A 27,572-nucleotide genomic window follows, 5' to 3' on the forward strand; every position below is an offset into this window, starting at 1 on the left:
TTTGCATAATGTGCCAATATTTGCTGCACAGAAGTGTTTTTCTTACCTACTCATACATGAGACAATATTAATTGTTTTAGAATGACTTTTTAACTAAACATGGTATTTTTGGCTAGAACTTTGCTGTGAAAATAATTTACTTTTTAAATCAGTTAGGTCAGACACAAGGATTTTTTAAAAAAACTTCACTTTCATTGTGTTTGGCAAGGTTACTCATCCTAGATGTACCTTAACTTCTGTAAGCCCTTCCATCATAGAGCTGTTTCTCTGTAAACTTCCGCAGCCAATATCTCTGTTGTTTAAAAGTTGGTAAAGAAGTAAAATGGGATTAGGTAGAGTATTCATGCTTTTATTTCAGATAAGAATGAATCACTATTATTTTTGTGTTTGGCTTTATAGTACAGTATACTTCCCATTCTCTTTATACAAGGGTGAGTAAAGTGACTGAAGCAATTTGGCAAATAATGTATAGGGTTAAACTCATACTCACATGTTGAAAGGATTATTTGCATGTGGTTTATTGCTCATCTATACTCAGATTTCATTAAAAGAATATTCACTTCTTTCCTGTATCTCAACAAGTATCTTAAATGGCACTAGTCTTCTGATTTTTCTGTGTTGAATGGCTTGTCTGTTCTCTGTTAGCATTGTGGGAGAAACACTTTTGCTATTAGAGCCACTTTGAAATAAGCTTTTGCTGTTTGCCCTTGGAGTTATTTGCCTGTGGCCTTTAAATTAATGTCAACTAAGCTATAATCTAGTTAGGGTGAGAGTGCCTGAAAGAGCATTTCATAGCAATTTCCAGTCTTGTTTCATCATGTGCAGCTGACTATTGCCATGCCCCTATGTAAGAATTGCGTAAAATGGGTTTAAAAGAGCTTAAGTACTTCTTTATTATTATTTTTTTTTGTAATCAACAGCTGTAATTACCTTACAATTAGACAGTTTTGAGTAAGAGGAGGTAATGGGTATGATGATTTCTCTTATTAGGATGAGATTTGCAGCATGCAAGGATTTGAGCACTCATGGTTCAGAAAAATTGTGTGTAAATTATCACTTAGTTTTTAAGCAGTCGGTGGCACAAAATCTGCACTTTAAAAGCTTCGTACTAGTACCCAGATTTCTTTTTGCTCGGTCCTGTGGAGGCTTTTAAACTAATACATTAATTATGAGAATGCCCTCTCCAAACATGTTTAATGTTTTTGTAGAGTATTACATAAATCTGTAGTTTATATCTTCCAAAGTCTTATTATGTAAAAGTACTAGTTTTCGATAGATGTCTGTGTCTGCCAGTGTATACCCTTGAGTCACAGGAGATCCTGGCCCTTTTTGAAAATTTTTAGAAAAATTCTTAAGAGAAAAATGTCTTAGCAATTCTTGCTAATAGTGCAAGGATTAACTGTTGTTGTAATTAATGCAGTTATTTCAACACTGCAGATAAAGCCCATGTGTTTTTGTTCTCAGCTATGTCATCCTGAAATATTTATTTCAAGAGGATGGATGAAATCTAAGGCTTTTGTAAGCTATTTCCATTATATTAAAATGATTAGTGGAATTCTGGTGTGAATAAATACCCAAGGCCTACAAGAGGCACCATTGCACTGATGTCAGTGAGTATTTTTGCATATTGGAGTTTTAAAAACTGAGAGCCTGGTTTCATCATGCACCTTGCTTCCTTTGAACCAAATGATGAAGTTAGTTGATGAAGTTGGCAATAAGCTCTGCCTTCTATGTTTGTGCCAAAACAGATGTGTAACTAACTAGGTGTTCAAACAGAGCTGGACTTTCTTTGCCATGTTGAATTATTCTATGTATCAGTAATTTTGTGGAATGACTCTTATTTTTCTTTTCACATTCTAGGGAGGTGCAGTATATTGTCCTGCAAAATATTGCCACTATGTCAATTCAGAGAAAGGTATGCCCTATTTAGAATTTTTTAAATTACATTGTATATGAAACAGGAGAATTACTTGAATATGTTCTGATTTTCAGGGGATGTTTGAACCTTATCTGAAGAGTTTCTATGTTAGATCAACTGATCCAACTATGATCAAAACACTGAAGGTGAGTTTAAAGGCAAATTTTTCTATTTTTCTGCTGGACTAAAAGCAGTTTGCAACAGAAAGGTGAAATGTTTTTCAGTGATATGACACAGGTCATTCTGTGCTGTTTCTTTATCTCGCTAAGAAGTATCGAGTTGTGGCCTGTAGTTACGTCCACAAGTGGCCTTCAGGCTTGTCAGGCTATCTGAAAGTTCTCGTTACCATGTTGCAGGTGGAAGATTGGCTGTGTTTTCCCCTACAGCTTGTAGGACCTTTAAATGATAGAGAGCTATTCAAGCAGGCATTCTAACATTGAGAGTTTGACTATTTTCATGGGAGGAAGACAGTCTTTAATATGCTAACTTACAAAGAGTTTAAATCTGTTCCCCTGTACAAAATGGGGCAGTGTTTGAGTCCCAAATTTTCTTTGAAGTCAGCATTTGACGTGAGAAGTACTTAGGCTTTCCTCAAGGCCGCATCTCAATGCTTGTTTTCCTCTCTTCTCTTGTTGTTTTCTCTGTTCTTATTCTTTAACAAATGTGAAATCCTTGACAAAACAATAGCTAAAAAATTGTCTACTGTTATGTGCCTTTTCTCCTGTTTTGCTTTAGATTGTCATAGGCACTTGTGTTTAGGAGTGAAGGTACAGTTTTCTGAAAGAAACCTTATTTTTTTTCTTATATTCATTTTACATGCATGTTGCACCTTCATTATATGTCCACGATAGCTATGCAAAACTATAAGGTTTTTATACAAACTAAATATACTTTTGTATTTTATACCAATGATAAGACTTGAGTAAATTTGAGGCAGTTGGAAGCAAAAAGATATTCTGTACATTTTAGGAATATTGTGAGGAATGCCTCACAATAATCCAAGAATAGTCGGTCTGATAATTATAGAAAGTTGATTTATTTAAATTCCTAGATTAATTGGTAATATAATGGAGATGAAGTGGAGAAGTAAAAATTATGGTTTTTTCTTTCTTTGTGTCATTTGTTTCATGATGGCTGAAAAATCTAGAAAACGCTAAACTTGTACCTACATTAAAAAATCTTGCGGTTTTCTCCCTCTCCTACCTCTGTAGTTCAAGTCTATCTGCTTTAAGATAGAATGATGAGACCCATGGAAGTAATCAATATGTAGGAACACCCTTAAATTCATCTGCTGTACTGTTTGGATTTCTGGTTTTTTTGTTTACCAACATCAAGTTTGCTTTTTTATCACTGGTTAGCATTGAGCTTGCATTTTCATGGTTATCTATTTTAACCACAAATTCTCAGTTATAATTAGTTGTCATCATCTCAGAGCCTTTCATTTTCTATACAGTTAAGGTTTGTTCCCAATTATGAACATTACTTTGCAGACATATGTGTTGATTTTTTTTCTTCTGTTTTATTAATCAGTCTTCTACTATCTGGAGTTTTTACAAAGCTTTCCTTAGTCAGCCTTTGGCTTCATTTCCCTGAAAACTGTAGCATCAGTTGAGAACTTTGTCACCTGTCTTCTCATTACTTTCATACTCATATGTGAAAAAGGCCAGCAAAGCTATTTGTGGTATTCCATTGATAGCCACCCTATACTATAAAATAGTCTTCTTTTCTCTTGCCTATTCCTGTTTTTCATTTATCCTCTTGCTTTCTATGCTATTCTAGATACATATCTTTAAGAGCCTTCAATTATATGTCTTATGAAATTGTTTTAAAGTACATGTAGACTGTATCATTTGAGTATCCTTTTCTGGATGTGTCCAAGTCAAAAAATACCAACATATTTCTGAGGCACAGCTTCCCTTTGGAGAGACTGGGTTGTGTTTTCAGTTTACTTCATTCAAAGTTAAAACAGCCTGGAAGTATAGCATCTTAACAATATATGCCAAGTGTTGTATATCATCCTTTTGTTCACCAGGAACAAAGAGGAGAGCTTGCAGGGTCTGATGTTGTTGATGTTGATTAAGATCTGATGAGTGTCATAGATGCAAATGTTTCTTTCCTGAGTTTAAAGTTCCTTTATTACAGTTCATCTGAATATAATGGGCAATTTATTTCTCCCCTGATGCAGTTGTGACTTCTGTTATTTCTTCTTACACTGTCATGTGGTTCTTACATGCTAAGGCCTGTTGTGTGACATTGGAAAGCTGACAGAAATATTTCAAGCCCATTTGATAGGCAATGCAACACTAAAGCTCGAGATTATAAAAAATGCATCACTGAACCCTCGAGTCCTGCTTTGTAAACTTTGTAGTCCTTGCAAGGAAAATATGCCTCCTGAGTGCAATGCTGGTACCAGTTTATACTGATATCTGGTATACCCTATTGAATTCTGAGTGGTATATTTTTATACATGTATTTTTAATGGATATTTAATATATTTTATATTAAATAAATATTATATTAAATATTTAATATATTTAAAAATATATTTTATATAGCATAATAGTATAGTGTACATGTGTTTTATAATATTTTAGTTTAACTTTTGATAACATATCTGATTTTTTTTTCCTGTAGCTTGAAATCTTGACAAATTTAGCAAATGAAGCCAACATATCAACTCTGCTTCGAGAATTTCAGGTTTGTGCAAAAGTGTATTCTTTTTATATTTATGATCTCTTTTTCGATTGTTGGATATTTCTTCTAGGCTTAAATGTTTCAAGTTAAAGTATTTTCAAAGATAAAATGTTCTAAAAATGGAAATGAAACCATCTCATACCATAATGGATAAGGGAGCTATTTGTATATGGAAAGGAGTTCAAATGTTTTGTTTCTCACTCTCCTTCCACCTACCAAAAAAAAAAAAAAAAAAGATGAGAAAAACTCAATCATTCCATATTCTTAAACACAAATGCCAGCAACTTGACTGACACCGGAAGTCACTATATGATAGGGTCTTAATTTTAGCACTATTTGGCCATTAGCATTTATTGCCAAACCTCATTTCCGTAAGTCATTTGATGAAATGGTATTGTCTCCAATATCTTTATGTATCATCAAGATGTTCTGCCTATATTGTGAAACAGCATCTGGCCTTCTTTCTTTCCTCTTTGCTTGTGACGTCTATTTGCATTGCTTCAGTTCTCTGGCTGGGTTTCTGTGAAAGGTACTGGTTCTCAGGCAGGTGGGTTATTCATAGTTTCACAGATGCTCCTAGTTAAATGAACTGAAACCTCTCTGAAGAGAGAGCTCATCAACTCCTCCAATCTTGCACATAAACTTATGGCTGTTTTTGGGTAATTGCCCCCTGCCCCAAGCTTTCTTGAAATCAGAGTTTGCATGGCTGTGGGTGACCAAAGCTTTCAAGAAGATGTCTTCTAAAATTTTGTGACAATGAGGTAAAAAAAGTACAGCTTCTAATGTGCAATGTAGCTTTCTAAGTTTAATTTATTATACAGTGTGTCTATCTCATGGAAATAATACGGTAAGTCTTTGGTTGACAAGAGTTACATACTGACTAATGAAAATCCTACTTCCTTAGACTTACGTAAAAAGCCAAGATAAACAGTTTGCTGCGGCTACGATTCAGGCTATAGGCAGATGCGCAACTAACATCACTGAAGTGACTGACACTTGCCTTAACGGCCTCGTCTGTCTGCTGTCCAACAGGGATGGTAAGTTCAAGTTCTCTTTGTTGTCTGAGTAGCTGATGGCATGAAGCGTTTTCTTGGAGAGAACCACACACAGCTTCAGATCACGTTTAAAAGCAAGTGAGAGTTTACTTTTTTAAGAATTTGGCTGACGCAACTGGATAAAAATCCTGCACTTCCAAAGGCTCTGATGTTCACTGAGTACTTATTTTCTCTTCTGTTAGAGAAACGAGTTCCTCGTGGCCCTCATGTTTATCTACTTTTCTTAAAACGCTGTGATTGTTAAAGTATGCTGTTTTGATTATCATAGGTAGCAATAGTTACAAGTTCAGTTGCATCAAAGCAGTTAGCCTGTAGAGGGTGCTGAAAGCTTGGAATTTTTTTTTTAGTGCATCAGTGCCTAACTGAAAACACATATTTAATAGTTTTAGGAAAATGGCCCCAGATTTGGCTTAATTTTGTACTCTAGGCTTCTGTTATTTTTGGATAGTGAAACAAAGTTGCAAATCACTAAGGAACACAACAAGGAGTCGATAAAGTCAAATAGGGTATAGCAGCACAGTAAGTCAATACCTGTTAATATTGTATATCCTTACTAGTTACCAATGAATATGGCAGATTCTTATTTCATAAGAAGTCAGTAATAGGTGTTAATAAATAATGCCAGGAAGGAGAAAAAGTGTGATTTTTGGGACGTGTCCTGGAGCAATTAGAATAGTTCAAAGAACATAGTTGACATTGCTCTCAGCTTTGAAAAGCAGCATTAATGCCTGTCTATATCTCCTGGACGTATTTTTCATGGTAATCCTGAGAAGGCCTTTATTTGGGTCATCATTTTGGCAGCACATATTTGGCCAGTGACACACTAGTACACATAGAGCTTTCTCTTATTTGGTTTATGAACTGAGTTGTCTTTCTCAACCACCTCATGATGTGTCAGAAATTTGTGAGTGGCCTCAGTGTATACCTTTGTAGTTTTAATATATGTGACTTTCATTTCTTAGTGCTGTAGATCTTATTGCTGTTAAAGCTTTTCTGATTATCAGCTCTGTTTAAAATGTCTTCCCATATCATGTTACAAAGTCATGTCTGCACAGTGTACCTTCTTGTATTATATTCAATAACAACCATAGTAAAATACAAGCTTCAAAGGCTGTTCTTGATTCTGTCTAACTCTTCTAGCACTCTTCCTCTGAGTAGGCTTCCTTCAGCTTGTACAAATCCCCATATTTCTTCTGTTTAAAATGGAACAGTAAAACTGTCATTTCAGAATACTGATTTTGATGCTTGACAATCCTTCTTTCTGTTTTCTTGCTTTGTTTTTGTTTTGCGAAGAAGGAACCAAGATAAGAGGAGAGAGTTTCTTCTTCTTTTATCGCTGATTGTCAATTTAATATTTTTTCAGAATCATTCAATATGTATAAATATGTATATATTTATGTATACACACATATGCATGTGCATGTATACAAAGGTCTGTCTCAACAAGATTAGTTTTCATGTCTGTTTCTAAGTAGTTGTCTAGCAAATAAAATTATCTTCTTGTGCTTACTGTTCTGAAAGACTGCAAAGGATATATTGAGGATCTTTTAAACCTGGCAGCTGGCAAATTGCTTTACCATAGCTGCAGTGTCTTTATTCCTTCTTTCAAGGTATGGATAGAATGGCATAATTTACGTGGTACCTTTCCCCAGGTGGCAGGAAATTACTGATAGTCACAGCTTACTGATCATAAGAGTTTTGGCATGGTAAGGGAATAAAAAAGAGATTTAGCATAGTGTAGGAGAATAGCTTTAAGAGTCTTAGTTAATCTTGCTTTCCCCCAACTTTCACTCTTAAAGCGTGCAAGCAATTTATTTGCTCTGCTGCTTCTTTCGTGGTCATTCGAAGCCTGGAAGTAGTCTTGCTGCTTTGTGTAGCTTGGTAGGTCCAGCAGGTTCTGAGTTCTGTGAAAGCAGAGTCAGCTCTGCTTTTTCTGTACTATGTTCTTATTATGAAGAATTCACTTGAGTGCAGAAGAGAGGTGCTCATACTAATTCTACCAAACCAAAACAGAATCCTGAAGACCAAGCTTGTGCAAAAAGCTCCTTCTGATTTCATGTGCTTGTTCTGTAACTGTAGATACAACCCAACATGAAGATACCATGGCTGTGTCTGGCATAAGAGCTTTACAGTTAATCATTCTTCAGGTTGGGTGATGAGAGGAAGGGTATTGTTCCAGAAACAAGGCTCTGGGGAAGTCAAGAACTACTCTTGAAATTTTCTTTGCTTGCTTATAAGTGACTTAAAGTCAGATTTCCCCTATTCAGGAGAGCTGTGGTATGTGGGGCAAAAAACCCAGCAACATTTGAACTACAGAAGCACAACAGAAACTAGGAATATCAGTGATGAGTCACCTTGGTGAATGATTATCACAAGCTAAACTTGACTAACTCCTAAAGAGACTGTTCTTTGTGAAGCCGTGTTAAGGACTGAGAGTTATTTTCCTTCCTCATCTGCTGAAAGAAGTACAAAAAGAAGTTATTTTCTTTCTGTTATGTGACATTTGGCATTTGACTGATGCCTTTCCTTTAAGCAATTGTATCGATAGTTTCAGCTGACTGCTGGCCCCACTGTGACATAAGTCATTTTAGATGTAAGAGACAGATGGGATTATAGGAAGTCTGTTGTCTGACTGTACTGCACATACAAGAAATCCTGCAGGTTTTTCTTAGATGGGTGACTTTCATTTTCTGTTGAAAGTTGCAGGTTGAATGTGAACATGACTGTGGAATGTGTAGCTAAAACATTTTTTGCCTTACAAATCTATACAAAACCAGGCAAGTCATAAAATCCCTGGAACTGTTAATACATCAGGTAACTACTACATATCTCTTCTAATTACTGTTAGAATGGTATAAAAGACAAGCGACTTGTAGCATTCAGTTTATATGTGTTAATAGGGTTTCCGAGATCAGTTAGTTATGTTATAAGGATGGAAAAGTTAACAAGGTAAAAGCTTAAACTTTGGCTAGTTCTGAAAATCAGAAAGTTAGGTCTGTCTGAGTAATTAGCTCTAGTGGTTGCCTTCTAGCAATGTCTTTAACCATTTGCATAACCTTCTAGTAACTTTAAAAAGAGAATGTTTTGGGTTAGAAGGGACCTTTAAATTTCATCTAGTCCGACCTCCCTGCCGTGGGCAGGGACACCTTGCACTGGACCAAGTGGCTCAGAATTCCATCTAATCTGACCTTGAATGTTTTTGGGGAAGAAACATCCACCACCTCTCTACGCTTCCTGTCCAGAAACAGCTGATGCAGTTTTGCTGCTTTTAGAAAAAGTGGTTATGCAAACTGTAGACTGTGGAAAAATTAGTCTTTGCTTGTGTGTTCTAGTTGCTGCAAGGACGGGTTAATGTAGGTGGAAGAAAATTTGATACAATATTAGTGATTTAAAATGTTGTATTTCAGAATCCAGCTTTTGAACATTCTCTGGTAATACACCCCATGCTGAGGTCATTTTCTGAGGTTCTGTTATAATGCAGCCAAATTCTCAATTATGGAGAAGTCTTTAATTTGGTCCTGACAATTTACTGTCTGCTGCCTTGTTAATTTTTTTGCATACATCATTATTTGACAAAATGGAACAGTGTATGACTGAGTATATTTTAACTTTTTGAGAACTTGTCAGGCTTCAGAGAGTCTTCAGAGTTTACCCTACTTAGTCATTTCCACATTGCTTCAAAATTGTTTGAAGAAGCTAAGATATTTACTATGACTTGAAAATTGAAGCTGCTGATACCTCATGTAGCCTTCTTTATTGATAAAGGTATTCCTGATCAGATTTTCTGTGATTTTCAGTCTTTATTTTAAGAATTTAATTTGCTTTTTATAATCCTTTAGATATGATTTACATTGTTTCAAAATTCTTGTATTCATTTATCATTGCCTTGTATGTACTTTCTCTTCGATAATTCTAGTAGGAGTTACATTTTAAAATTTCTTACTGCACATTCAGAGTACAGTTTTATCTCCCCTTCTAGTATTTTGCTGCAGTTTGTTATGGTTTTGAACCTAACTGTTTGTTTTGTATTTCATGCTTATTTTTGGGATCCTTTGTGTGCACAAAGCAAGCTTCACAGAGTCTGGGTTTTTTGGACTATGCCAGTCCTTATTCTAATACAAATGCATTTTGATTTTTTTTGTACTTTTTTCCCCACTATCTACACTAGTGTAAAAAAACCATGCTAGTATACTTGTTTACAATTCTGGCTTATTTCCTTTAAAATTGCTCCCACAGTTTGCATTAAAGTAGTTCCTATGGTGACATTTCATCTACTGCAGTTGATATTATCATAGTCAATTCTACGTTGTCAGCAAGTATTCTTAATAATGACTTCATGTCCACTCATTTTTTTTGGTTCAGTTTTATTTTTCTTAGCTGTTAAGTTTATTGCAAAATGCTGAATGATAAAAATTGCCATTACAATGGTTCCCACTTATAAATATTACAGATTGTAATTTTCAAGTTTCAAGAATTGTCTTCCTATTTTAATATCTGGAAAAATACAGTGTAAATTAAATTGATCTGTAGGATTGTGGAAGACCTTGAGATGTTAACCTTGCTTCAAGAAATTAGTCTAGAAAAATGACAGTTGTCATGTCAAATAAAGGATGACACAAAAAGCTACAAGCTAAAATCTAAGTATTTCAAAGACATATGGTGTAATGATATGCTCAGAGCTTTTGAAAAGCCTTTCTTCCATAAAGAAGTTTACTTTCTTAAAAAAACCCCAAACCACAAAACACCCACAATCCCCCAAAATTTAGACATCTCTTCTCCGTAGTGTTCTATTGAAACTTGAGCATGCTTGATTGCTGAATGAATGGTCCATGTGTCAGATTAACTCAAGCAGAAATGCAGGAACACCTCTGTTTAACAAATGATAGTTAGACTTCTTTTTCCCTTGCATGAGTTTACTCTTGCATGGAAGCATGCCTGTGCACCTGGGGGGTCTTTTCAGCTTCAAAGATTGTACATTTCATACAAATTGATCAGGCTGTGAATGTTACTTGTTGCAGTAGTTAAGCACTCCAGTGCATGACTCTGGCATGAATCTTTCAACAGCTTGCTATTTAGAAGCTTCATTTGAATGTACTAGAGATTGGGTTACAGACCTGAGAGAGACTGTTTAGATGGTGAAAAAATGCAAAGGAGATGTTAAGATATTTCTCTAGCGTATGAATGTGCTGTTACTTTTAATGCAAGTGTTTTTATTCTCATTGCAGACTGCAAATTACTTTTGAATATGCATAATTTTAATGAAAATCAGATTTTTTTACACTGTTACTCAATTTCATAGGAAAAATATGAAGTGCAGTTGCGCTAAAAAGCAGTTTCATACAAGTATGTACTAGGTTGGTATTTTTAAATTTAGAATGTTTGTGTCCTCTTTTTGCTGGTTAGGACTTGATTCAGGAAGGTGAATTTATATTACTTAGTAGAATGGTTTACGTCTTTCTTACCAAATGAATATAATTCAGTTCTGTGAAGTGTTTTTGGGAAGCTTTTACATCTTTTACAATCAATTATTTCTGGCCCTTTCTTTTGCATAAATGCTTTTGAAATTAATAATTTGTTTTTGTCTCAAACAGAAATCGTAGTTGCTGAAAGTGTTGTTGTCATTAAGAAACTGCTGCAAACCCAGCCGGCACACCATGGTGAAATTATTAAGCATATGGCCAAACTCTTGGATAACATTACAGTGAGTATTTGTTCACACTCTGTTATTTTCCTTGTTGACTGATACTGAGATTTTTATCTCCTTAAAATTTGTGCTGTAAATAGAAGCAGGTGTATTAGAGAAATACAAAATAATTTTATATTTTTGACATATACAGTTTCTCGTGATCTTAATGAAAAAGAAATAGAAGCTATCAGATGGCTCCAATTTGTGCCTTAGGTCTGGGAAGCTATTTTGAATGAGATCGCTGGAAATATTGAATATTGCTAATCCTGGTTCTCCAGGATGAATAGCAGGTTTAGAATGTGGAGTGTGTGAATTGAAGTGAAAATAAGCAGTTATATTAGCTAGTTGTCTTTGTGATCTGGAGTGGAGTTTAAAAGTTTTATTTTTAACCTTTTTCCCTAAATTACCTGACCTTTTCATGGTATCAGACATGCTGCTGTGAGTGTGTTGCTGTGAGTCTTGAAGTTGCATTTTTATCTTCTGGGTATTTGAGATTCTGTGTTATTTAATAGTAAAATTTGAATTATTCTCTATTATCTGTCTTTAGATTTATTTGACCTTTAGGTATGCAAATATTTAGTTCCCAAATTTTCCTCACAGGTCCAGTAATTGATAAAACATTTAGTGATCTATCCTAAATTAGAGTATAGGGATGACAACCAGTAGCTATCTATTATATCCTTAACCAGACATATCAGATTTTGATCTGTCAACAGTTATTTTTCTGTAGAGACTATAAATAGAACTATTTAGTTTCATAATATTATACTTTTTTTTGATAATGGAGCAGTTTCTAAATCAGTGAACCTTCTTTTCTCCATAGCTGAATTTGGCAAAGTTTGGAGTATTAAGAGAAAAAGGAAACATTGTATTCTTGGTTCATGCTTACTGAAAAATTAAATAAATCTTTGACTGCTGATGATCACTTTGTAACTGATACAAAGAAAATAAATCCTACTGAATTGCTCACATCAAAATAAGATACTGTTGCTAATTACATATCACTGACTCTAAATTACAGTAAAGACCAGGTCTATTTCAGTTTGTCCTTTGATTGATTCTTTCTTACATATCTGAAAACATTTCCTGTATTTTTGTGTGTTTTCATTTGTACCTTAAACTTTTATCTCAGGTGTGCCCAGGCAAAGATCTTCTTGTGTCTGATACTTGTTGAGTAGTTAGACCTGTGCATAGTACAGCTTGATCTAGCTGTATTCCAGCTCCTTTCCTCACACCCTTCAAAGGCTGCAATGGAGAAATGCATGTCTGATGGTGTCCTGAAGACATTAAACAAGAGAATAATTGAATCTCTTTAAACTTCCATTTTTAAAAATCATAAAAACATTTCCATTTAGCTGTTAATGTGTTAATAATGTTGTCATGCTTTACAATTTAATGACTTGCTAAGTTGTGGGCTGGAGATCAGAGTAGTGCTCGTTTGTGTTAGGTATTCACTCTGAAGTAGGCTTAATTAGTTTTGTGTGTACAGCTTTTAGAGTGACAGAAGTTTAAAAAATATACTTGTGGGAAAGGGCCATTTAGAGAAGGGTATGTTCAAAACCCCTCTTAGTAGTCTTATCTCCAGCAGCAGCTAAATCTGATGCTTTAGGGAAAGGGTTTTAAAGACAAGAGAAGTTCAGTGTGGTGCACCTCCAGCACATCTCAGCCAATTGCTGGAAGCTTCTGTTTGCTGCCCACATCATTATTATGCTTACTAATCTAAAGATTCTAATTTCTCCTCATATTCCATATCTCTGATGAGCTGTTCCCTCTTCTCTTTGCCTTTTCCTGGTAATTGTGTGGATTTTAAAGTGGGGTGAACAGAAGTATACACAGTAGTCAGATATGGAGAAATCTTGTGCAACGACATAGTGATACTGCTTGTTTTGTGGTTTTTATCTCTCACTTTCCTGGTATTTTCTGCCTTCTGACTTCTGCAGAACTCTGACTTAACAGTTCTACAGCTCCCTGGGAACGTTCATGATTCCAAGATACATTTTTCCCTAGAAATATCTTGGAGTCCATCGTATGTGTAGAATATATTTTTGCATCCTGCTCTTAATATTCCAAGGCGAGTAGTCTCCAAATTCGTTTCTGCGTTTTTCTTTTTAGAAAAAGAATTTATTATGGTGCATTGTATCCAGTAAGGACTTCAGTCTGGGGGATGGGAATCTTGACTTCTGGTGTGATTTTTCTCTTACAGTACTACTAAGGCAAGTTTTTTCTTTTGATAGCTGGCGAATTCTGACATTCTTGTTTTTCATTACAGACTTATTCCTAGTTCCTTCTAGAATACGAGCAAGAATATGAAACAAGTCTGAAGTGTTTTCTAATCTAGAGATGAGGAGGAATACTTCTTGATGGGATAAGGTGTTGCAAATGCAGAGCAAAAATAAGATAGTGGCATGTAATTTTGAAGAGCTTAATATGTGAGGAAAATCATGTCACTTATGGGTGCAATTAAGTGTTATTATTTACTTTTTTGGTTTGGGATTTTATTGCAAGAATAGTGGACTCACAGTTTTTAACACTGCTCTGTCCATTCATCCACTGAAAACAAACTTGACTTCCTAGTCTTACATAAATACTGCTTGTAGCTATATTTCTGATAAGGCTTCACAGAACAGGCAGCTTTCTTTCTTTAATTTTGTTCTCCTTTCTTGCAGAGTTGAGAAGGTATCACAAAGTATGGCATCTACGTGTTTGTATATATTTCAGTTCTGCAAGCTTCAGATTCTAGCCACGTTCTTTTACCTAGGATACACTTTAGTAATGCATTTTTAAACCTTTTTATTGGTAATGATTTAATGAACAATATTCATAATTTGATGATTTTTTTACTGACTCTAATATCTACATGATTGTTTAGAATTTGAGAGCAATATGTGGCCTCTGGGACATTGTGTCCAGACACTGAACTTGAAGCAAATATGCTGCTTGAGTAAAACAAAATTTTAAAAAAATCTGTACACTGTATAAGAAGTGCAGTCACCAGTAAATACTCAGTTTTAAAGGAATTTTATATGTAGATGTTCAAAAAATAAAGGAGTTCTTGAAGGTCTACCATTTGAAAACAAAAACCAAATACTTCTCTTTTGCTCCTATTCCTCCTGTGTACCTTTTCTTCTTGTCAGTTTGACATTTCAAATCAAATTTATCCTTTTTTCCATTTCTGATTTGAAGTAAAATTTTTAAAAATTGCTGGCTATGCAAATTTTCTTCTGGATGCAGAAAATTACACCTAATTTGTAATTTGAATAACTCTCGTTTTGTGACAGATGTGAATAACTAGAACTGGTGATTTTAAGTTGTACTTCACCCTTGTGTTTTGTGTGAATATATTGAGAGCTGAACTACTTTTCAATAGTATTTCAATTGTGCTGCTTAGAGCCATCTGTAGAATCTTTGTAATATCCTTCTCTAACTGCTGTAAGTAACCAGCTTTGAGGGGAGTGTCTGGCTGGTTTTTCTTTTTTCTTTTTTAACCATTTATTTATTTTCCTTGAGACAGGTAATGGGTTGAAATGGCCATAGATGCTGCCTCCCGGTACTAAAGGCTTAAAAAGTGCACTTAACCACTTGCTCGGGCCATATGGAATAAAACATCAGGCAAAGTAATTTACAATCCTGTTTGCCTTTGAGGATAATGCAGAGCAGGGCTGAATAATGAAAGTATTATTTCCTGCATTTTTGTCAGTTCAAGGCCCCTACTTAAGCTCTTCTGGAAAAGGCAGTGAAGGTCTAGAAGGGGCTTCGTTTCTTGTTTGCTGTTTTGAGTGCCCTGGAAACAACAGCTGCAGGATCTTGTACTTGATATTACATGGTTGGAAACTGGTAGACTTAAACAGGGAAAAAGAAGTCTGAAAATATTGTGTGATTTTGACCCTGAATGAATCCAGCGACACAGAAACATTGGGTTCATCAGTTCAACATACACTTTTCATTAAAATTGCTTCTGCTCAGGGTTTGATTCAAAAAGTCTCTAATTGGTATTGATTCTTGTGGCACAAAATTATGTTTAATATATATGCAGTATTTACTTAGTAAGCTGACCACCTGGTTAAAAGGCAGAATTTCACAAGAAATGTCTGTCTTCCATTGTTGCTATTTTTCAAATTAGGCTTTGTTTAGTCTATGTATTTAACATTGTAAAACTAGTTTATTACTCCAATAATTCAGTTTTACAAACTGGGAAAAAAACTTGAAGAATAAAACACTGTGCTTAAATGCACACTATTTAAATATATTTAAATACATTTCATTGTGGTTTTAAAGTGTAGTCCTGGGCTTCACTAGAAAAAGTATAATAATGATATTTGCATGTCATTATTAATGCTATTACTGAAACTGGTCTGCTCTGTGAGCTATTTTTGCTTTATGAAAAGACAATAACATAAAAAATAATGTTTCTGATAGGCTGCTGCCCAAACTATGGTACTTGGTGATCTCTTGTAGAATTTTAGTATTTTAACAAGTCTGTAATGAAATATTTTAGAAAAATAAATCTAGCATAACTGAAATCTGAAGTTGCCTATATATTCTTATTTAGAGGTATCTATCTGTACAGTAGGCAACTTGAACTGCTCTAATACTGGAAAATTTAATGTACCACTCAATTACTATTCTTTAGCCCAATTTAAAATAATAGATTGGGTGTGAGGTCTTAATGCAGTGTAACCTTTGGAACATTAGAAATAACCTCTTTCCCTTTTGAAATCAGTGTACAGTTATGGCATCAGTCTTACCATTTTGCAGATGAACATACTCTGACTGCATTTAAAGTTTTTATACATAGCAGTTGTTCAGTAGCATGTTCATCTCTCATGTACTGTAAATTCCAAAGCTATTTAATTTCTTTGTCAACTCACATAAAAGAATTCATCTGTATCTTGATCAGTATTTACATATATGTGATAAATCACTGTGTTATACCACTCTCAATACATGATGTTACCTCTATCTTAAATTTCTTCTCCATATTTAGAGCTGGCCTTTGTCTCTTGCAGGACTTTTTGTTATTGTTGTTGGACTCTGTATTCTGCTTATCCATGATGTGGTTGCTTTTTCTTTCAGTGGAGGCAGTTCTCTGTTTTCCCAATGACATGCTGGTTTATGTTTTTGTTGGCATATGTATTTGCAACCATGCCAAGTACAGAGGCAAATATTGTCAAGTCGACCTCCTTCCGAGTTGTTTCCAAATGTTTTGGAGCAATAAAACTTTTTGGAGCACATTTAACCATTAAAATTTCTTGTGAACATGATTAGTATTTCCTTAGTAGGCTTACTGGGCCGTGTTACCCTTTTAGAACATACTTTCGTAAGTAGTACTTTCAAATGTTGCAAGATTACTGAGTAAGATACTTAATAGTCGGTTCCCACTGTAATTCTGAGAAACAGATATTCACATATTAATAGCAGACATGCTGGAAAAGTAATTAAAGCGTATATTAAAGTTACTAAGAATTAATGCTTTTAGAACCATAATGCTGCATTTCTAAAGCATGTATATCCTATGAATGTTACCTAAGGCAAAACTCACCCTGCCTTAACTGTAAGCTTATTAATAAAGATCACTGTGTAGTGTAAGGACTAATGAAAAATGTTAGTATGAGTGGTTTTTATCCTTGCAGAAAAAGCAATAAAATTAGCTGAAATTGCAGTGGAAGGTTTTCTTTTTTTCTATATTACAGTCAGTTTTTTGATAGACTAGAACAGTTACGCTTTTCCCCTGACATTTCAACATTGTTCTGTTGAGCAAGAATCTGTACAGAACGTTAGAGCAACACAGTCTGTAGACACTATGCAAGACATGCTTCTGAACTTTCTGCATTCTTTCTTCCTTCTGCTCAAGGAAGGAGAAAAGGGATTTATGTAACGCAGATACAATTTTTAATCACCAGGTAATGCAGGCTAGCTCACCTTTTCAAGAGTACATGTATATTATTTCATTTGAATCTTAACTGCTTCGAGCTAAACTGCATGGAGCATGAGCTTCTGTTTCCTTCTGTGCTTTTCCATTTTTCCTCCCCTCTGTTTTTGGCATTACTGTGCTTCTGAACTCGGCATCAAAGACTGGGAGTTCATCTAAAAGCTGCTACTGCCAGTTATTTCAGTGATACTGTTGAGTAGCTCCAAAACGGTAAGACCTGTATGAACTTTTTGGTTGAAGTGTTTCAGTTATGATGGTAGATCCTATTCAGAAATTGCAAATTGCAATTTTGAACTTCCGTATCACCAAAATTCTGTGTTCAGCTGGTCTTAGACATTAGAAAAAATACAAATCTTAGTGCCATAAAATTCTGAATAAAAATGAAGGAAAGCTAGAAATCAACTTAAAGAAATCCATATGGGTCTAAGCTAGACAGGCAGGATCTGAGAAAGCTGTACTTTTGGAAACCATTTCTGTATGCATATAGTAAAAAAAAAAGCACTGGTTTGTTTCAACATGGTGTTTAGCATAACCTGGTGGCAAGAATTCACAACCACATCTTGAAGGCTTGGACTGTGTTCCCAGTTCCCATCAGCTTGTACTGTGAGCATCAACATGTTGCTTCTTTGTGCCTCTATATCATCAACCTCTAATGCATGGGGTTTGGGTCAGAATTACTTTACTTTTGTATGAATAGTGAGTCTACCACAGTGGCTGTATTCACACTGCATTTCTTGCATGGCAATTGTCTTTAAATAGTATTTTGTTTAACTCATTATTGAACACAGACACATACAAGTGTGCAAGTAGTCTTTGTGAATGTGGTAACTTAGAGTGCTCAATGTTTTCTCAGGTTCCAGTAGCCAGAGCCAGCATTCTCTGGCTCATCGGCGAGTACTGTGAACGGGTTCCAAAGATCGCACCTGATGTTCTGAGAAAGACAGCCAAGAGCTTCACTAATGAAGATGACCTTGTAAAGCTGCAGATCTTAAATTTGGGTGCAAAACTCTATTTAACAAATTCAAAGCAGGTAAGCCTAAACTCAGTATTGTACATATTTAGAGTCATGGCAGGTTTTGTACAGTCTGTATAGATCAGTAATGATTTCTTCTATATAAGGAACCAAACCTAGTACATACTATTCTATGAAAAAAAGCTGAACGTATGTTTTGAAGACGTATAACAGGGTGAATCTAACCATGAGTCTTTAAGTGTGTGCTGGATCGTGAATGTGAATGTAGTGATGAGATCACTCTTTTTTGTATCGGTCTTTCTTTGGGAAATTGTGAAATTTTCAATTCACTTAAATATAGAAGGTTCGTAAATTGTATTAGTAATACCAGGTAGGAGATTTTGCTGATGATATTTAATGCTTTCTCAAACCAAAACCAGAATTTTCAAGAAAATACTGTCATTTTGAACAAGAAGCTGCTCTTTTTATTTTCAGGATATCTAAAAGGAGATGCCAGTAATAGGCCTCATTTTGTCTTTCCATCAGTGCTTGTTTTAAAGATAGTAACTGCTTTCCCCTTTTCTGTTTTTTTTTTTGTTGGTTGGTTGGTTTGGTTTGGTTTTTACTATTTCATTTTGCCTTGGGGGGTGGATGGGTTTTAATATCTCTAGTAGTAAAGATAATCTAAAAATGTCAGATAATACAAAGAGGTGAACTTAGATCTCCAAGCATCTGGAAATAACAGCTATGAGAGGTGCCAGCTGCCTCACTCTTCTCAGTGACAGCATTGTGAATCCCGTCACTGGCTATGGAATGTAGCATTTTGACACTAATTTTTCACTCTAATTCCAATTATTGCTGTAAAAAATTGTAAAATTAAAGATTTTTTTTCCAAACGTGGAAGAAATACATATTTGTTATATGTACTTCCCTGGGCTGCTAGACCTCTTTGTTTTACAACAGCTTGCACAGCGCAGGATCTTGCACCTCTGCGATTGTGATATCTTCTTGTTCCTTGATAGCTGTTTCCAACTACAGATGTGATCCGTCTTAGATTTTTTTTTTTGTAGGGCATGTGGGAGATGAACTGTCTCGCCATGCATTCAGATAGGAGTGGATGCTTTGCTTACACAGTCTAAAATGGGGCAGTAACAAAAGGTGACTTCTCTCTGTCAGTGCTCATATTACTGAAAATGCTGACTGAGATAAGGAAAGATGGGTCTGACTATCTAAACTGTCTTCTTTTAGCCCATAATATTTACTAATTTTCCCTGTAGTTTTTGTAATTTCACACATAAATTTTTCCACACCATACTTGGTCAAAAATCCATTGCATACAAGGAGATTATGATTCCTGTGATGGATTTTTTCCTATTTCACATCTTAATACATTTTAAATCATCATTGAAAGTGCTGCATAACGCTATATTCAAACACAGTAATGATGATAAAGCAGAAGAAACTGTCTCCTGAGGTGCCCACTAAATGATGAATTTCATCAGAGGGTGTTTTCCTCTTATAGTTTTAGGTTGTGGAAAAATAAGTTATTATCTCAAGTGGTCAAAGTATTCACATAAAAATTCTAACAGTGTAGGTTTGGTGACGTGGCTTGATTCAAAACTCCTTTCAAACTAGAATACCATGGATTTCCCTTTAGAGGCTGGCAACACTCTTTCTATAGCTATGTCATTATTTCCAGGAGAAACTAACTCTTCTTTACTCACTCAGTATTAAATTCCTGGAATTACTTCAGTTCTTAAAAAGTCCAGCCATTTTTCAGTTTAATTTTAAAAATTTGATGTCAAATCATGTACACCAGATTGCCCAGTCTGTTCTCCTCTCCTCAATACTGTGTTTTCTGCCTCCATATCATATAGTAATAGTAATTAGACATAGTAATTTTATGAATACTTGATCACTTTCATCCAAAGTTAATGGAGCTGTGAAAATCTCAAAATGCCACTTTATTGAAAAGTGGTGGTAGAATGGCAAAGAGATACTCAATGCTGACCAAATAGATGAAAAGAGATCTTTCACCAGGTGAGAGAAAGGCAGGTTGAACTCATCTCTGAAGTCTTGTTTGGAGAAAAGCACAAAGTTCTGGAGGAAATAAGACTTGCTTATTTTATTCCCTTTGTCTAAATACTTTATTTGCTTGTAGTTTCCTTAAGTATATGGTCAAACACTTGGTGAAGCACATTCACAAGAATAATTTTTAATATTCAGGATTTCTTACAAAAATTTAAAGTATACTTTAAATCCTGTGATCACCTCATGAACTTTCAAAGGCAGTTTATAATTTAAAGAAGTTTCAGGTTCAGTTATATCTGGATAGATATGTAATAAAAGCAGGATTTCCTCTGGTTGTCTTGTGTTATTTGGTAAACTTGCTTTGTTTTTTCAACACTTAGGGTCATAAAATCTTGAGTGTGCCAGATAGCTGTCTAAATGGAACTCATATAAGAGAAATATGTCATCTAGTTGCCTAAGATGTTTCTTGCATATAGCAGAAAGAATAAAGAGATTTTGATGGGTTTCTGATGTCTAATATAGTAGGACTCCCACCAGAAAAAGTCCCAAGTAGTTGTAGGGTGTAAATAGATATGTCAGTCATGGTTTATCACAATAGCCTTATCTTGTGTGTCCAAAGAATCAAGTTACTGAAAGCTAATGATATCAAGGAGTGGATAGATAACTGTTTTTCTCTCATTGTAGAGCCTCATCTGTTGGTAAAACCTGTATTGTAAGATTTTCAAGTGGGGATCTACCAAAAAGTTAACTGCTGCTAATATAGGATAGGCATTAAATCCTCAAATAGAACTACTGTCACTAGAAAATTCCTGAAATGTTGCTGCAGGATGATTGAATTCTAGAAAGACCTAAACCTAACGCTCCTAGCCAAAACAAAGTATACAAAAAATAATAATCGGTCAGCGGTGTGGGGATAAAATAAATTATATTATGTATATATAATGTACATGTCCAGATATGAGGCAATATTGACATGTGATAATAAATGTGTTATATCACAGATCAGAATACTTCGTCACTATTCTATGAAGCAGTCATGGTATGCAGATTCTGTCATATTTCACCAAAGCAATGTGCTTGCTGAAATGATTTTCAGCTTCTTAAAAAAATTCCTTTGTTGGAAAAACTTAAGTGCATTTGTTAGGGGGTTTTTTTGTTTTTAATTAAAAATAGTTGTTTCTATTAGCTACCTCCATGTAGAAAAGATCTTCTGCCTGTTTGATTGCTTTACCATACAAAAAAAAAATTTAATTATGTTTCTTTGCTGTTTCTGTGAAAACTATACTATATATGATAATTGCAAAGAGACTTCTTGCAGATACAGAGCATTCTTGCATGTAAGTTTTTTGTGTATTTATCTGTATTGAACAATATGAAAATGATATTTTAGGGGACAGAAGAAGGGGGAGGAAAAGGGAGAGGATCACGGAGAAAATGATCCCATTAAAGGAAATGCAGTCTTTCAGGACCAACTCTTCATCTGTCTAATTTGTCTTTATGTAATTTCATCAACACTCACTAAAAAAATGCCCACTTTGACGAGGTCCTCAACTTTTCCCATTCCTATAGCAATTCACAGGCTAAGACCATTGTGTTTTATGATCCATTCTCCTGAGCTTTCTGCCATGACAGCAAGGAGTCTTGTCTTGTTTTACAGTGGAGAAGTGATGGCAGAGGCTGCAGGAGGTATCCCTCATTTAGTTTAATTCATGCTACCTGGGAACCCTCCCTTCCAATTCCATTTAGATTGAGCAGCATACGTCCTGCATGAGTGCAGATTACGTAGGCTCTGTGTGATGCAGTTGTTTAAAATTTTATACCCTCATACAGAAATAGCTGCCCATAAACTGTGAAATGCATATGGGAAAGTTTTGCCTTTCCCAGAGCTAAGACAGTACCTCAAGGAAAAAAATATCTTTTCACAGAGCCATTCTTGGGTATCAGAAAAAAGAAACAAAAAATATTTCATTGAAGGTTTTTTAAACTATATTTTTATATTACTCTAATGTATAATAACTAATTTCTTCCAGTCTTTGGTACCATAGATTATTTTTTAAATTCTTGCATATATTGTATTGATGGGGTTTCAATTAGAAGCATTTGCTGTGTACTGTGTGGTTCACTTACAGGAGTTAATCAGTATTCTGAAAAAATATTTTTATATTTCTAGAAAAAAACTTCAAGTTGTCTCCTCAAGTTGGAAATTATTAATCTGAACTCTTTTTTTAGCAAATGGTGTATAAAAAAATTCACTGGTTTTTGGGACATATTTTTCTTTCTTTCATTTTTCACATGATTGTAACTCTGTTATTGTCATAGCAATAGCATGATAAACAATATATATATGCAAGGTTGTTTCTTCTTACAAAGCAAATAAATCTCTCACGATGATGCGTTTTTAACCCTGTGTTATGCATCCATTCTGAGTGGAAGTACCAAAATTTACTTCCGTAGGATGGTATGTTATTTCTGCTCTTTTTCCTGTTTGCTTGTATATAAAGGAAGTGGCATACATGTTTCAAATATATCTAGTGGAGTCCAGTCTGTTCAGCACTGTTGTTCTGGTTACACTACATTGTTTCCATTTTCTATGTCTCCTTCCTTTCTTATATTATTTTCTTACCTTAAAAAATTAACTGAATTATTAAAATTATTTGTAACATGTTAATATTCTCAGACATCAAATTAGAAAGCTGTTATTATGCTGTAAAAACCTGTGATAGTATAAGTTGCTCTCTTACATAAATAAATAAATGGCCAATATTACTGAAGGCTTTAAGCTTCGAGAAAAAAATGGAAGAAGTCTTTTATCCTGGTTTTTAGAGGGCATCGGCAGCTTGCTTTTATGAAAAAGTAACAGCTAAATGCACTGCAAATAATTTGCAGTAATCCAGTTCAGTGATTCATGTGTCTGCTTTAATGGGTCATAATTCAGGATAAAGTAACTGAGTGCAGTCAGAGTGCAGACACTGCTTATGCCAGGGACAGTATCTCTTCATAAAACACACCTCAGCAGAAGCAGTTTGCCAGCCCCCTAATACCCTCTGATGTTTTGATGTCCTGCATATTTTTCCGATTAAGTTTTGAGTGCCATGTTTTTAGTTGTATTTCCACATTCATTATCCTCACGTAGACCCTTCAGCGGGTTTGCCATATATGATTATTTTTTTAATGATGCCTTTCTTTCCACTTCAGCAGTTTAATAATCTAGCACATGGCTGCTTCTCAGTACTCAGCATTCACCTCCCCAATACAGAAGAGGACATGTGCTTTGGCTGCAGAATTCCATTTGCAGCTTTAGAAATGCATATTCCCTGTGGAGCAACATTTGTTTGACATAACCATTCATTTTTATTACCTCTTTAAATATGTTTATCCAGAGTTATCAATAATCATAAATAACTTGTATTCTGTTCTTGTCCTGTTTTTTTCCACAGACAAAATTGCTTACCCAGTATGTATTAAATCTCGGCAAGTATGATCAAAGCTACGACATCAGAGACCGTACAAGATTTATTAGGCAGCTTATTGTTCCGAATGAGAAGAGTGGAGCTTTAAGCAAATATGCCAAAAAAATATTTCTGGCACAGAAACCTGCCCCATTGCTTGAGTCTCCTTTTAAAGGTATAACTGCCGAAATAATTTGGTAAATGTTCATTGTGTAAAGGAATGTGGCAGCTTATTCCATTTCAAATACTCTCACAAATTGTGTCACTCAGCAAATAGAAAAGATTAATATGCAAGGATGCTCGGTCTGCTTACTTACTTTTCAGCAAGCAAGGTGCACAGTGCATTTCTCTAATGATAAACCCTGGCAAACTGATCCATTCCTATTCATATGGATTTTAAATTTTTGTTTAAATAACAGAAGCTGTGTCTTTTGAGGAAGCCTGTTGTCAGTTTAGGAAAATAGCTCTAGTATTTTATCTGGACTTTATTAGAAGATTGTTAATGTGAGTATTTCAAATGTTATGTGAATCTGAAATAAATTGAATCTCTGTAGATTTTTTTTTCTCCAAAATTATAATTTTCCCTCTGCATTTTCCCTGTTGTTTTAATAGTAGGATCCATTGGCTGTCTTCTCAAATTAAAAGGTTATCAGGCTATCTAAATTAAAAATACTCTGTTATTGTGGCAATTTGCATTTTAATTTTCATACTTACTTAGGTCTAGTTTTGAAGCTTTAAAAGGAGCTCCATTTTGAAGAAAACTATTAAAATTCTGGATGTGTTTGTGCCAAGACATGTATATGGATTGTTTAACTGTGCTGTCATTCTTAATATTCACAGTAAAGTAATTTTTAGAGAAGCTACATTTCAGAGCAACACCTCTAAACACACTGACTGATTAGCTTTTTTATTGACCATTATGGGGGAGATTATTGTAATCTATGGGCTGAAATCAGTTTTTTGACCTATGAAGAGCTTCCTAGTTTATATTTATTCCATGACATTTGAGGTAATACAATGGCAATTACCTTTAGCCCTGATTAAGATTGCTCCTTGTGGTAGAACTCACAGTGTTTGTGTATTTCTTCCCTTCCCCCTTTTTTTTAATAGATCGGGATCATTTCCAGCTTGGCACCTTGTCTCACACACTGAATAGCCGAGCCACTGGGTACCTGGAGCTGTCCGACTGGCCAGAGGTGGCACCTGACCCCTCGGTCCGAAACGTCGACGTGGCCGAGTCGGTACGTCAGTGTCACTGAAAGTAACTTTGCTGAAGGCACTTGTCAATACAGAGTATTGACAACTACAAGTATTTAAATACTATCTGTGGGCTGTGTTGAAAGCCATTGATGCATGGGAACATCCCTGTTGCTTATTTTGTCTTAGAAATGGAGCATCTGGACACTTTCTTGATGCTAGTTCTTTTCAATGACAGAAGTAGATAAAACTGTAGGCCACTTCTGCTTCACTTGTGGATTAAATAGGCTTTTTTCAGCTCCATCTCACTTCGGATTTCATATCTTTTATCTTCACTCTGCTGCAGTATGTTAATTGAGTGTAGCTGGACTAACGAAGTCAGAAATGAAAAGGTTGGTTTGAGTACAAATCCAAGGCTAAACAAAAAAAACCTGAAAAAGGTAATACAAACAACAAAAAGCAGCTACAGGGATTAGATTATGTATGTTTTGAAGTGTTTGGAAGAGACCAGGGTTTACATTTCAGATAATCTGGAGAGGATTAGGAAAGTTTATGATAGGAAAATGTCATCGGTAAGTGCACTAGTCATGCGTTGACACACAGGGCTCGTTCCCTACTAGCAATAGCTTTGTGTTACTGTAGCATAAACTCTGAGGCAAAGTCATGTTTAGGTACCAGAGTTGTGATTTATGTGTCAGGTACCAGAGTCCTACTGGAATACCAGTGAAAGCTGTTGATCAGTAAGAGAAATGTAAACGTATTGGTATATAGCGTGCTGATGGTGCTCCTGGAGGCACGGCATTAATGTAACAGGTACACACAGAAAAGCATGCAGTCCTTGTAATGAGCCAACTTCCTCAGTAAATTGAGAATGAATTAATTTGCATATGAGATGTTACACACAGAATGAGCAAAGAAAATTCCGAAAAATAGGTCTGACTTACAGAAGCCAGTGGCCAGAAATCTGATAGAACAAGCATTTCTCCTTATTACTGTAATATTATGTGTCTGCCTTCTTATATGTGTTTCAGGAAAAGTGGTATTTGTGTACAAACTTCTAAAAGCATTTATGGTAAGAATTTGGAGGTAATCAGCTCAAATAGAGGATTATAAATGATAGGGTTGGCAGAATGTGTGAAGAGAGAATGTGTGAAGGTGCTTTTGTCCAGAAGACCAGAAAGTATTACAGGAAATTGCTGAAATGGCATAACATCCACCTACAACATAGTAAAAAACATCCTCATCCAACAATTTAAGCCTCAAAACGAGCAGGAAAATCCTTCAGCCATATTGGGGTTTTTTTTGCAAGTATATTCTTTGGAGGGTATCTCATTTTCATTAATTTTGTGGTTTCCCTAGTACTGCCTGTGTGAGTGAAGCTGAGTTTAGCTGCATTCGACATGCAAATTGTCATTTATATCCAAAAGAATATTGGCTTTTTAAGCCCTAGCAGCTTTTGGTGTTTAAGAGGAAGCCAGTGTGCCTCTAGAGCTGTTTAGCCTTGCAGGTCACTGTTAGAGCTATTTCAGAAGTTATTCCAGATCAGATCAGTCGATGAGGCAGACCTGTATCATGCTGTTGATAGAGTTGTCTGCCAGTTTGCTTTTTTCTCCTGTCCTGAATTTTAACACTGCTTCTGTAGTAGCATGGAGGTAGATGGAAAGAAAAAAAGTCCAGGGGAAATACTGCCTCATTTTGGCATTCTCTTGATAGTAAAAACTACTTTTATTTGGCAAATTGCAATGGAAGTGAAATATAATTTGTCTGTGGCTACCTACAGTGTCTACATCTGTTTTCCACTTAAAATTTGGGATCATAAAGGTGGTGACTAGCCCTATTGAACCTTAATTCTAGTCATAGTCTGCTGGATCTAGAAATAAAAGTCTCAGCCTTCAGGTTCTTTTGGCATAGAAATTTATTTATTATTACTGATGCTTTTAATCTATCTTACTGAATCTTTTTCTGGACTATCTAATAGATGTATCTCACCTTTTATAGTATATACCAAACTTCTAGTTCTCTTATTGTGTAAAGTAAGAGAAGTTTAATAGCTTCTCTTGACTTGCTTAGATGATTTATTTAGCAACAGCTTAATACCGTTACTATGAATGTTTTTCTTCATGTGTTGTGTGTATATTTTTGTATTGCTAGTTGCGAAGGTAAACATGAATTGGAATTTATTTACAGGCAAAGGAATGGACTGGAATTCTAGGCAAGCCAAAGAAGGAGAAACCTCCTGAAAAGTTCTACTCTGAATCAGAAGAGGAGGAAGATGAGTCTGCCAGTACCAGTTCATCAGGTAAGTGTTTGGAAAACAACTTGTATTTTCATTGCCTGGAAAACTGTATCTTCAGAACTGTCTGGTACATAAAAGAAAAAACAAATTGCAAACAAAGCCAGAGCTGTGTATAAACTCAATAAACTGGGGGGAAATTTTACATTCACCGTATTAAATAAGTTAGTCTTTGATTCGTTTCCCAGGTGAAAAAGCTGGCATGCTATTTTTATCCTCCTTGGAGTCTAGTATGAGTAAGGAGAGTTTGTTACTCCAGTTAAAACTGAAGGCACATAGCTGTTTGCACGAAAAGTGCCAAGATGCTTGGTTGTTGGGAACCTTAAGTCCTAAATGTTTTTTGGAATTTGGTGGTGACGAGGAATTAT

General features: G+C 35.2%; 1 protein-coding gene across 4 annotated transcripts in view; it reads left to right on the top strand.

Annotated features, from left to right (window-relative positions):
• The window catches only part of AP3B1 (adaptor related protein complex 3 subunit beta 1), a 161,250-nt gene that overhangs the window by 65,536 nt on the left and 68,142 nt on the right, over window positions 1–27,572 (top strand). For all 4 annotated transcript variants that reach the window (XM_032095488.1, XM_032095489.1, XM_032095491.1 and 1 more), the window contains exons 10-18: window positions 1,861–1,915; window positions 1,993–2,064; window positions 4,553–4,615; window positions 5,517–5,649; window positions 11,259–11,368; window positions 18,136–18,312; window positions 23,703–23,889; window positions 24,825–24,955; window positions 27,099–27,210. In XM_032095488.1, the coding sequence (XP_031951379.1) occupies window positions 1,861–1,915; window positions 1,993–2,064; window positions 4,553–4,615; window positions 5,517–5,649; window positions 11,259–11,368; window positions 18,136–18,312; window positions 23,703–23,889; window positions 24,825–24,955; window positions 27,099–27,210 (1,040 nt within the window). The remainder of the gene's footprint in view (window positions 1–1,860; window positions 1,916–1,992; window positions 2,065–4,552; window positions 4,616–5,516; window positions 5,650–11,258; window positions 11,369–18,135; window positions 18,313–23,702; window positions 23,890–24,824; window positions 24,956–27,098; window positions 27,211–27,572) is intronic.

This window comes from Corvus moneduloides, chromosome Z, assembly GCF_009650955.1.
Source record: "Corvus moneduloides isolate bCorMon1 chromosome Z, bCorMon1.pri, whole genome shotgun sequence".
NCBI lineage: Eukaryota > Metazoa > Chordata > Aves > Passeriformes > Corvidae > Corvus > Corvus moneduloides.